The sequence below is a fragment of the Bombus vosnesenskii genome, unplaced genomic scaffold (assembly GCF_011952255.1).
Source record: "Bombus vosnesenskii isolate JDL3184/JDL3185 unplaced genomic scaffold, Bvos_JDL3184-5_v1.1 scf7180000013340, whole genome shotgun sequence".
Classification (NCBI taxonomy): domain Eukaryota; kingdom Metazoa; phylum Arthropoda; class Insecta; order Hymenoptera; family Apidae; genus Bombus; species Bombus vosnesenskii.
In genome coordinates, this window is record NW_022882977.1 from 1,578,272 (window position 1) to 1,590,898 (window position 12,627).

General features: G+C 31.9%; 3 protein-coding genes across 5 annotated transcripts; all 3 read right to left on the bottom strand.

Moving 5' to 3' along the window:
- Positions 1 to 97: 97 nt before the first annotated feature.
- LOC117236165 lies at positions 98 to 3,651 on the bottom strand. The gene is made up of 4 exons (XM_033498894.1): positions 3,632 to 3,651; positions 2,500 to 3,301; positions 1,422 to 1,763; positions 98 to 862 (listed from the first exon to the last, which is right to left on the bottom strand). The coding sequence occupies exons 2-4, from the start codon at positions 2,515 to 2,517 to the stop codon at positions 560 to 562; spliced, it is 663 nt and encodes a 220-aa protein (XP_033354785.1). The 5' UTR covers positions 2,518 to 3,301; positions 3,632 to 3,651; the 3' UTR covers positions 98 to 559.
- A 2,225-nt stretch (positions 3,652 to 5,876) lies between these two features.
- On the bottom strand, positions 5,877 to 9,223 carry LOC117236233. 3 transcript variants are annotated; one of them, XM_033498989.1, is made up of 6 exons: positions 8,893 to 9,220; positions 8,232 to 8,483; positions 7,641 to 7,799; positions 6,768 to 7,160; positions 6,207 to 6,375; positions 5,877 to 6,046 (listed from the first exon to the last, which is right to left on the bottom strand). In XM_033498989.1, the coding sequence occupies exons 1-6, from the start codon at positions 8,917 to 8,919 to the stop codon at positions 6,009 to 6,011; spliced, it is 1,038 nt and encodes a 345-aa protein (XP_033354880.1). In that variant the 5' UTR covers positions 8,920 to 9,220; the 3' UTR covers positions 5,877 to 6,008. The 3 variants fall into 3 exon arrangements, with proteins under 3 accessions (XP_033354880.1, XP_033354877.1, XP_033354878.1); XM_033498986.1 differs by having other exon boundaries at positions 5,877 to 6,375; positions 8,893 to 9,223; XM_033498987.1 differs by having other exon boundaries at positions 5,877 to 6,375; positions 8,905 to 9,222.
- Positions 9,224 to 10,729: 1,506 nt separating this feature from the next.
- Positions 10,730 to 12,408, bottom strand: LOC117236234. Its single transcript, XM_033498990.1, has 2 exons — positions 12,213 to 12,408; positions 10,730 to 11,851 (listed from the first exon to the last, which is right to left on the bottom strand). Exons 1-2 carry the CDS (start codon positions 12,213 to 12,215, stop codon positions 11,486 to 11,488), a joined length of 369 nt encoding a protein of 122 aa, XP_033354881.1. The 5' UTR covers positions 12,216 to 12,408; the 3' UTR covers positions 10,730 to 11,485.
- Between the last annotated feature and the right edge of the window lie 219 nt (positions 12,409 to 12,627).

Here is a 12,627-nt window from a genome sequence, read left to right on the forward strand (position 1 = left end):
ATAAAACATCAAATTTCAAATAGTTACATCAATCATAATTCAATTTACGTATTTATGAGTCAATCATCATCTAATTGCAAATAATAAACTTGAAATGTAGATTCAAATTTAATTTATTTTCCTTACAACACGTAGTGTAACAAAATATCAAAATGTGAAATAATAATATCGTATATCATTAATAATTAATCGTTATCTAATTACTAATAAACTATAGATTCCATCATCAATAATCGTAATACTATTTGGTAAAGTTCTTTATCCGGCATTTACATCATTCGTTTATCGCGCTTTCGATCATTGTAGTAACTCATTTCCAGTCGCCAGTCTTCAACAACCGCTTTCTTCTTTTATGGTACAAAGTGACGCTGACTCAATCGGTTAATTATTATGATAATTAGGCGACTTCAAGGATCCGCAACGCAAACATTTTACCGATTTCTTGTTTGCATATCTTTCGTAAAACAGTCGGGCGTTGCCTTATCGCATTTTGATGTTGTTCCAAGCGATTGAGACAGAAAAAAGCGGTTTGATGGAAAGAATTTCAGTAAGCTGGTTGTTAGTTGTAATAAGATTTCCAACCAACTGGGAAACTGTGAACATGATTTCTTCTTCGATGCTGTCTTCTAGCCACCTGTTGCCTGTACACGAACAGTGGCCTAAAAATTTTGGCATCTTGAGCTTCTAGGTCTTCTGGATCATTTTTTAGATTGTCTTGCTTTGTTTCTGCTTCGATAGATCTGGTTATTCTGGATCTTTGATTCGATGGAATTTGATAGCTGGCTGGAGGTTCCTGTGAATTACTTCTTTCAATATAACCGTTCATTTCGAGATGCTCTTTGGTTTTTCCGTAGGCTTCGACCTAAAATTGATTGATAAAGATGGTGAATTTTATGTAAGAAAATATTTTTTAATGCAATAAATAAAATTTCTATTTCGATCTTTAAGATCGAGTAATCAGTTCTCCAATAATTTATCATTCATATTTTGATGGTTAATAAAGAAAATTATATTGTTTGTATACAAATTTCGCGTTGTATTAGGTTTTTAATAAGTTAAAGAAAATTGTTAATAAAAGTAAAGAAGAGACTCCTTTTAAGGAAGATCATTAGTTTCTTGTCGAATTTCAGATTTTGTTTTCAATTGAAATTAGGCTTACGAAAGGAACGTGTTTCCATAGTATAAGTGACGCAATATGTGTTAATGTATATATTTTAAATCGTCAGTGAAATATTTAATTTTGTATGAAGTTCAAGAGAAGACACAAATTTATTTCTATAAAATTAATTTCCCAATTAAACATTATATGTATACATAAAAAGAAAAAATCTCGGAATGACAATAACAATTGAACAGATTTTCCTATTATCCCATTATTCTAATATTAATATCCTCGAAATTTAGAAAATATTCCCACCCACCGTACGAGCAACCCTCGAAGTGTCCTCAATATCTTTTATAATTTCTTCCTGTGTCTTCTTTTCAATATAGCCATTATTCTCCAAATTCTTTTTTTGCACTCCATACGCCCGAATTCCAGGAAGATCCTCTTCGGAATTAATATGGATCTTTTCCACTTTCCCATCAAATCCATGTTGATTTTCTATATGCAATCTCCTAGTTCGACTGTTTTCCCTGAATTTCCTTGGAAGCCTGTCTGGTATGTCTCCTACAGTCCGCAATCGTGACACAGTTGGATCGGAAAGCTCTGCGTTTAATGATATCGCATAGTTGACATCGAACGATGCCATCAGAAACAGAACCTGCAAAAGATTCAGAATAGAAACAAAAATTCAATGCACATAATTTTTTAATCGCATTTTAATTATGCATGATTTTAAGATAATTGTTATTGAACTTGGAAAAGATTGGACTCTTTTTGTTACGTATTGGTTAGATAATCTATACTGTTTTTAATGTTTCGATAAACAAGTTTTGTTGATGCGTGTATGACATTTTTATAAGGGGTTGATATATTTAAATAATCAATGATATCGCTACTATAAATTTTCATGGAGTTTTCCAACTTTTTCTACAGTTGCTAATATTATTATCAAATCATTATAGCTCTATTGTCATAAAAAGTTCTAAAAACTCAACGTCCAAGCAAAAAGTTCATTGTTTGCCAAACTTTTATCAATATTTTATTTTACTTGATTAACTTAAAGGTTGAGCTATTTATATCAATATAATACGATTATATGTTATATATGATTATATTAATGATTAATAATAATCAATTAATATCCATACGGTATATTAATGTTATCACCAGACTGATTCTTATGCATTTATGCGAAATTTAAAAGTGCAAAAATATGCAGAGTATATACATACAATAGATAAAGATATATAAAATATCCAAAAGTAGAGTATTCATAATAAGTTTTAACAAGTAAATCAAATCGCTGTTTAAAATGTACCCCATCAATTTTGTTTATAAAAATACAAATTTGCATAAAAATTCGCAATCCAGATATCACGTTAACTCTCTCTTACCACGAGTGCAGTCCACATGGCGCAAAGATTAAAGTTTCTCAACTGAAGATATCGAAATCCACAACAACGAATTCCGTTCTCGGCGACACTTAGATCACGATTGAGGGAACAGATTGGTCGAGCATCGGTTATATACGTGACGCGTTTGCGATCTCGAGGAACGCGATTAAGTTGCTGCCACTCTTGACGTATACAGAGAGAGGACGATGCGGTTGGAGCTTCCAGTTTAGATGTGAGTCATCTTGGCGACCGATCCTCGGAAAAAAGAAAAGTAAAGAGGGTCGTCTTGTTTCTTTAATCACTATCGAATTGGCTTTCTACGCGAAAGCTCGAATACCTTGAATGTTTTCTTAGCCTGGCCTTTTTTTCCCGACCTTTCATTCCGCGTGAAACGATAGCGACATTGTTTGTAATTTCTTTCATCTTACATTTTACTCCAATGTATCTTCCCGATGATATGCATTATTGCATTTTTAGCATAAATGTATAATATTGATAATTATTATAGATTTTTTAAAATATCCTTTTGTTTCATGTTTTCTTCCTTTTTTTTTCTTTAGTTGTTATGTGAAGTTGCAATATTAGAGTTACTTTTCATAATTGTGATATTTGTAGAAGTTTGAACATTGCTTTACATTTTCTGTTATGTGGATCTGCAATAATAATTATTTTTATTTTACAAGGTCATTTTATTGATAAAAGAACCGATTAGATAAATATAAACGCATGTTTGTAATTAGAAGCATTAGATATAACTCTTAACAAAGAAACCACAACTTCTTTTGGCGACCACTCCTAGTTCCTATATGAATAAAACAAACTAATTAGATGTAGATCTTGATAAAAAGAAAAATATTATAATCTAGCGAAAATCACTGAAACGTACATATCCATAGAATTAAATTCTATATTCTAATTCCTTTTTATTATATTTCAAAGGAATCTTTATAATGTTCAAAATTATATTTCGTATCTGCCAGTTTATTTCTGTAATTGCCATCCATGAAGAGTCAGCCCTTTGCTCATTGACTAACAAATTTCAAGAACAGACCCCTATTTTACACCTTGATAATTCCCTTAAAAGATACTCCACTTATTCATCACATTAGTACGAAGAATTTTGCCAACATACCTCTCAAACTAGTCACCACATTTTTCATAGGTGTTAAACGTCCACTCAGTGGTTGTTAAACATTCGTATGATCGGGGTCATCCACAATAGGGATTCCTAAGTGCGCCTTTCTCCCTACTACCAATATTGCGCAGGAAACAATCGATGATGTACATCGATGCAAACAATCGATTGATCCGAAATTTGATAAATATTCGTTCGAAAAGTATTTGAAGGTTAATTATTCGAGGTAAATTAGCATACAATAGCGCGACCGGTAATAAATCCAAGTTTACGTGAATATAGATTCGTAAATATGCATATTCTATATTAAAATGTATGTATTTGGGATGTATAAATTTTCGTGCGAATATCGTACTGCGCAGTAGCAATCTGAGTGAAACAGAAAATGAATACAGCATCGTGTGCACCGTTGCATTTTGGGATAGAATTGACAATTAAAATATCGTGTATTTGTCGAATGAAAAAGAAGAATGCTTCGTAAAAATGCGTAGAAAAACTGAAGAGGGGAATGAAAATTCAAGACAATTTCCAAAAGTGTGAAATAGAGTTCCTTTCTTGAAATTCGCGAAACAATGAGATTTTTTGAGTACGAGAGTTCAAAATTTCCATTTCTTTTCTAATAAGGTTCCATATCTAAATGTTTGTTGTTACACGTTTTAGTTGATGACGAATTTATAATACGTTCGAGAAGGCATTTGATTTTTGCAAATAAAATTTGACAGACATGGAATTGATCAATGGTCTTCCTTTGACTTAACAACATTCAAACAACTGCATATCTTCAAGGTATAATATGTAACTTTAATCTCCTATGTCTTTAAAATTATCACACATATACAATAGTTACCAAAAGTATGTACACATCGTTATATACATATATTACAGCATTTTAAGTGTATTAAGCATCGTATCATTTCAAAGTACTCTCGTATGACTATAAAAATATAATTGACACTATGAAATGTAGAAGTAATATGCAAATATTTTTTGTTCGCTTGATGTTGAACAATTAGAATCTGCTCTCCAAATTCTGAAATTTAATTTTAATGAACATTAATTTGATGTACACTCTCATCGTACGTCTGCTCGACATCTTCGGTGAATGAATCTAGGAAGGAATGAATGACTAACTATTCTGCCTAAGGGTATTAACATGTCGTTAATTCGTTCCTACAATATAATGTATATAGTTATCGGGACACATTCGTAGAAAACTGGTTTGTGAATATTTATCGAACACGTTTGACCACTAGAGACATTAATCTCTGAGAATTTAAACTTAATCATTATCTAAAGAAAGTTATACGTATCTGGGTTGTTTATAAGAACTCCTTTTTAGGTTATCGTGTTATTTATTATCACATAAATTATTCGTACAGATACTTGGAATTTGGGATTGGAATTTGGGATTGGAATTTATAGATTTATCTTCTTTGATCCTGATTATTGTTTATCATGCTTTACATTTTTCTGAAACGATATCAATTTTATTAAAGAAATATATTAACATATGTACATGTGTAGAACATGGTACATACCGTTGCTGCTTTTTATTTTATTGAAGATTAAAATTGAATGTCAGTATTGAGTAATATTAACATTTATGTTGGAAATTCTTGTGAATATTTTAGAGTTTGATGTATTCCGATTAATTTTCGGAGTAAATAGTGACACCGTTTAATTTTTCTAAAGAACTGTATGTTTTCAGATTGATTTACAATCTTGTTTTAAGATTAAGTGTAGAAAGTCTTGGATTGATATAAGTTCTTTCTCAAGGAAATAAACGGTAGTAGCTCGTTCGGGAATGTCATTGAAGTCCTCATTCCTTGACAACCTTGTCATCATTTACGACGTTCCAATCATCCTCGCAGTCTTAAGGTACATTTCACAGTGTTTCTATTGTTACTTTCTATTCTTTTCTATTGGCGTAATAATTAGAATTAATTTTTTATTCATATTTGTCGGAAAAACAAATGTAATTCAATTCTTTTATCTTTTAATACATAGATAATAATATATATTTTCCTAATTTAACATTTTCAATGTTTTTCTTTCCAAAATTAATAATTTCCCACAATCCAAACCATTTATCATTATCATAAATTGTTAACATGTTAACAAAGGTAGAAAGGAAGCTAATTTCAAAATTTGAACTCACAGTTCAATTCATATTCAGTTTAATTGAAAACTTAGTTTCTTCCATAAAACGTTCTCTTTAATGTTTAATTAAATAATCATGACGTAAATGAAAACAATACTTTATTTATACATTGAAATATAGAATCATAAAGCGATAAGAAACGTATCAATTAAAATATCTTCTTTTCCCCTCTATCCAAGCACAAATCATATTTCCTTCTTTCTCTTTCTCGTTCTAATCCTCTTCGTTTCTAATAACCGCCGTTACGAGGTCTGTAAAAATATCGTCTTGGATAATAGTTGTCATAATCCCGATACGGTGTGTAACTGTATCGTCGATTGCTTTCGTCATAGTATTTAGACCGCTGCTGCGATTCCTGCCGATACCTAAACAGAGGTCTAAATATAATATCTTCAGCTACATCCATGTCACCTGTTTCTCGTGAATAATCCATTTGATCATCCTGCAGAGATGGTGTCAGCATTGCCCATTGCGACACGACTATTGGAGACAAGAACTTTTCGTTTGTAGCCAAACTTGGGGCTGCTTCATCCAAGTAGGACACTGGCGCACTGCTATAAGGTGATAAAGCAACAGTGATCTGAAAGCGGAAATGTCTCCCTTTTTATTAATTTTTTATTTCTTCTTATATTGTAGATAGCAGTATTGGAAATAATGTATTGTAGCACTAAAAGAAGATAAATAGTTGAATATCTTGAAATTAGATATTATCCGTCCTATATTATTAAAATATTAAGTGTTATTAGTGTAATATTATCAATAAGTATTATATAATATAATATTAGTAATATACCATTTATTGATATCCTGATTTTTATCATTTTCTTTCTTCTATCCCTCTACTTTCTTAACTTTAAGTCCTTTCTATCTATTTTTTTATTTTTTCACAACTACCATAATCAAGATATTTGTAATAATATCCCTACTTTCTAATTTTATCTTTCATTACAGATATTTTCTTCAGTAATTTACCTCCGACGGTGTGGAAGATTTCCAATAGTCAAGATTGACCGACAATGAACTCTGATCAACAAAGTCTTGAGCTTTCTTCTGAATCTTCTCGCTGTTATGCTTCAAGAATTCAACTTGGCTATTCAGCTCGCCATTTTTAACTTGATTAGGCAGAATGGCCACGATGGGGCTGTTCACTTTGTCCTTTTCAGCGTTTGAGGGATCAATGACCGCAACAATAGGAACGGCCACCTTATGCGAAGATGAGTCTTCCGGTAACACAATTCCATGACTAAGCTTGTCTTCCAAGAATTCGGTTTTGTTTTTACGTTTCTCGTTCGATGATATCGGTTGGATCACTTTCTGTTCTGAGAAGGACTCGTTCTCTTTTTCTTCTGATCGGTCGTCGCTGCCCTGGAAATCGAAAGAAGGTCAGAAATTGCCTGTATTAATAATTAATGAAGATTTTGTGAGAATTATAATAGAAAGTGAATCATTTAACTGATAATCCTCTTTCGAAACATTTGATTTAATAATTTAAAACCATTGAATAAAGATTTAATCTAAAAATTTTAATAATCTTTAAAAAAATAGATAGAAAAATAATTGTTAATACTACTATAAGAAAAATTTGGTTTACGTAAAGTAATTAAACGCCATACTATAGGATGAAATTTGTAAAAAGATACTGCAATGTGGAATTTTTGAACCACATGCAAACGAATTGATTTACCCTGTAAATATCTACACTCAGTTACATGGACGAGGAAAAAACAATAGATTTATCTAAATAATGGATTGTGTTTTTCTAGCATGATCAGATAGATACGCTTCACCTATCGCAGACGAAGATCTCATTGGATGGAATGTCCATGTTAAATTATTATTCTCTACCTCTGGCGTATATTCACGTGCGTCGTCTTCGAAGAATGCTTGGTTCTCTGGCGATGAAGACTCTTGAGCTTCTGCTTTCTTCGCTTCAGTAATATTTTTTCGTACGTCTTCCAAGTTCTCAGTGGGAACCACCAGAAGGTGTTCGCGTTTCGATAGTATCTTGAATAAAAGGTAATACAAATTTGGTATACAATAATAGTATAATAAAATAATAAAACAGTATAATAATTATTATATATTATAAGTTATCAGTACCATTATTATAAAATCAAATGATACAAATTACCACAATAAAAATGTTAAGAACTGATCTTTTAAATAACATAAAAAGATCTTAATTTTTATTTAACAGCAGCTACGATATAGTAAGATCATATAAACAGTCCAGTACCACAGTTTATATTTTTGGTGCATCGCGAAATATACTAATTGTCTTAAAATACCTAAAATGCTAATTTTTAACTTAAATACTTTCCACTTGAAATACTCAATTTTTAACTCCTAATCTTCAGGTTGTACGAAAGGAGCACGAGGATTACAAAAAAATAATAATTATAGTATACTTTGTTCGTTTAGTCGTTTTATACAAACCAGATTGGGATTGGTGGCTGGCATTATGAATACATGCTTTTTAACAACTAATCCATTTAGAGATCTATTGGTAACCGTATGATGCACAGCATCCTGGACAACTGGATCCTGAACGACTGCAGCTATCGTTTCGTTCTTATCGTGTGGGGTTGGTGGAAGTAAACCCTCTACATCCTCTGGCGTCAAAGGTTTCCCCATTGAACCATTCCCATAGATTAAGGCCAAGCAAAAAACAAATTGCAACGTGATCGCCTAAAAGACAACAGTATTAAATCAATATAAAAAATTAATACACACTGAAATAAAATTGAAATTCTAATAATGATATTTTACTAAATTATTTATTATTTCAGAGAAACTATTTGAAGAAATGCTGGATAATTAAATTCGTAAGTACATAATAAAAGCAAAGATAACAATCGAACATACATTGCGCAATATTCTAACGCTTACTCATGCAATACTAAAAATGCTGCATTAAAATTTTAACACACAATTTTCACACTATACTTTTAATTTACATTATTTTACTAATCGTAAAGTTGTAAAATCCAAAATGTTAAAATTACTATTTTATGGTTACAGATAGAAATGTCTTTACTCGAAAATGTATTACGTATATTTTACTATTTATAGAAACTGTGGTTATACATAATTATACCCTTTGTGGTACCATTTTATGTTTCATCGAAGCTGTTATAGAATCTTCTTGAGTCTTCTTTTATAGTAATACTCCTTGAATTTTCTCTTTCCTTGACAAAAACCTGAGCAACGTCTTTTCGACTTTGACTAGTAATAACGGTTCGTTCGTGTTTTATACCAGGTACCAAAAGAATTATCGTTGTCCTGCTAACAGACGTGAGTATCAACCTTGCGGTACATCACTTTGCCAGTTGCGCCGTGAACTTGTCTTCTCGACTTTACCATCGCATATCACTTTTCCTTGATCAACTCCCGTTAATCAAAAATTGATTATATACCACTACTCAGTTTTTCTCAGTTTTATTCAAAGTATAGTAAATGTGAACAATGAATCCTCATATTACATATCTTATCTCCATTGCCGAATAGTAAATAGACTGTAAATATAATGGCCTGAAATAAGAGTAGGCAATAGTAAAGTAATTATATCTGTATAAGATTACAGCACCACACATACACATACACATCTATAATCATTATTAAGATTTTCGTTTTCGAAGATTTCTGTGTATTTATTCCAAACGCTGTTCACGTAAACGCTATTTTAAATCATCAGGATTATTTGGACACTAATTTGGTAATTAGTATGTTGTTAATAATATTCAGACGTTTAGCGATCACTTTACCAGTTATTTCTATATAGCCAACTATAAAAGGGGCAACTTCTTTTTCCGGTTCTTCAGTTTCTCATTACCACTTGAACAGTTCATACCGTTATCGTCGAATTAAGTATTCAGATTGAACGATTTTAAATATTGTCCATTTTTAAGATTCTTTAGCAGTGACAACGAAGAGAATGGCACACTCTGTTTGTTTCTTCAGATTGATTATCTTGTTAAAAATTCTCCAAGCATTTGAATGCAACAATTTGGAGACAGAAACACTTTCAATGCAATCTCCAAATTCTGATTTGAGAAATGACAATGAGACAGTATATAATACATCAAAAAATAACTCAACATTTATAAGCTCTACAAAAAGACCAGCTTCTTTGGAAGAAAGTGTATCAGTTTCTGAAAAATGTTGCAAGGAAGCATTCACAATGACAGAGTCATTTACAATGGATACTACAGAATCTAAAGATAAGGAAGAAAATCAACAGATAATCACCATACTTAAAGAATCTATTCATAATTCCGTTTTAGAACCTTGGTATCGCGTTAAACGAGATAGCGAAGATGAAGAATACCAAGAGCCATCAAATTCAGACGAATCTTCACAGGATAATACTTCTGATTCTGATCAGGGATTAGCTGTGGATGAATCTCAAAATAATGATTATGAAACCACAGAGGAAGGAACCGAAGATGCATCAAATAAAAATTCCAATGAAGAATTTTCCAGTCTATCTGATCCTGCACAAATAGATTCTGCGAATGTTAAGAACATAAAAAAAAGGAACACATATTCAGAAGAATCTACGGAAGAAGGCAGATTGTATCCTCCTTGGTACCAGTCAACATTTGGAAACAGATTTTGGTCTAGTGGTGAAAGAGATTCTTCTCACCATTTTATAAGGGTTCCAGTATTCCCAGGAAAATAGTGTATTTTTTATATGTCTGTGTATTCATGTGATTAATTAAAATAAATGTATATTATGTATATATAAAAAAAGTACAAAGATTTCTTAAGTATTTTATTACAAGAAATTTATTGAATCAGATTAATAATTACATAAAAAAATCATATTACAAAAACAGTTCATCAATTATAGTTAAAATACTTAACAATATTGCTTTAAATAAATACATGTAAGAGCTTACTTTGGTGCCTTTGGTAGTTTTCCCTTACAACTAAAAATTACCTTCAACTAGAGTATTATCTTAAATTACTAATTCATACTTTTATACAATATAAGCTAAGATTTCATCTTAAAAATATCAGTACAAAATTTTGTGACAAATTACAGAACATAAGAAAGACTAAATAAATTGTAGAAAGAGAATAGAAACTTATACATCAGAGATGTTGTTTTCTGCATCTACTGATGCTTCTGTTTATCACGTGGGCAGTTTGCTCATCCAATTATCAGCTCTACTATTTATACTCATCCATTAACGAGTTCGATAACTAACGCAGCGTTAAAGACCTCTCTATTTCCGCCTTCGATAACTTCCATGCCTTGTAAGGATTTTCTATCGTTCTCATCAATAATAGAAGAAATATAGCACAAAGTTCATCTTCGAAAATTGAATAATAGTTAAATCTTCAAACACTTATACTCCTCAATATTCTTCCTATCTCTATTGCATCCTTCCTGGAGATTACAGATCTTCTTTTAGTACTCTCTCTTCTTAAATTCTCCTTAATTTTCATTACATTGCTTTCAAAGGGATCTAGCTTTCCTCTTTTCCACAGAATCTTCCTCAAAATTGAAGTTCCTTCCCATTCCATAAAAAAGGAAACTTCATATTCCTCTTTTCAGTCATAAATTTCCGTATATGCTCCTTTATAAGGTGGTTTATGGGTTACATGCGTTCCTTTAGCTTCCAAATCGTTTGTCCTTTTATTTGTCATGTTGTCAACGTCATAACCGGCTCTATTAACGTGATTCAGAAGCGATTTTCTCGACGATTCATATCTCTGATTCGTTGCCTATACGCCAACTGCTGTCGGTAGACGAACAGTGGTCGAAGAACGTAAGTACCAGCTGCAGTTTCAAGATCTCCTTGATCTTGTTCTTTTACATCGCGTTTCTCGACCAAAGTACCATCAAAATCCCCCTCTGAACCATCCAATTTGCTCAGGAGAAATGCGTATGCTACTGGACTTGAGTCATCCTGTCGTTTGCTTCTAAGATCGGTTGGTTCCTCGAGCAAAGTCGAAATGCTGGCAAGTGACTTGGAATTGTCCAGCTTGACCGGAAATGCGGTGGAGCAGCCAAGGAAAGTCAGAAAGAAGATGATTGCGACGGCTTTCTGAAATGAAGAAACGAAAAATATTATTACTTTTCTAAGTTCTTAGATTTATCTAGATGAAGATAGGTTTTTGCTGATAACTCTGAATATTATTATGTCATTTTTCAAAGTTCTTGACGTGAATTTCCTATTCCTTTTTTATTTTGTTGTCTTCTATATTATTAATTTTATCATTCCACAGTATAGGATTATAAAAATACGTAGTTGCAAAGAAAACTCACTCAAAGATGTTCTTTTATTAAAATACCAATCATAATTTCCACTTTTCAATCAATTTTCACCGCCGTATTGTAAAGAATTCAGAGTTTCATCGCGCATCAACTGAACTAAACTTATTTAAATATTCTCAAGATAATCTTACCATCTTGTTACTTCAGTGAAAAGCTCCTTCAAGATTCAGACTTCAACACTGGTCTTCCAATCTTCAAGCTTCAAAAACACCCTCGAGTACTCTACTTGAAAAATGACTTTGCAGATCTTCAAATATTCGCTCAAAGAAGATAAAAGCAAGAAAAGGTGCAAGTATAGTTCGTATAAAACCACTTTTTGTCTATGAAAAACCACTAAATCTGTTTGTAACAGCTCTGTGGCAGGTTTGTGCCCGGCAAAGCATCCTCGTAGCATTTATATGAAATAATGACGTCAAACGTAACTACGCTAATCGTACAATGACGTTCTATGGCAAGTGATAACCAACCTGGTAAACCAGTAACATCGATGCATCCTCGAGTATGTGTTTTTTTTTAAAACAGGTATCCACCAAACGGGGGTGAAAC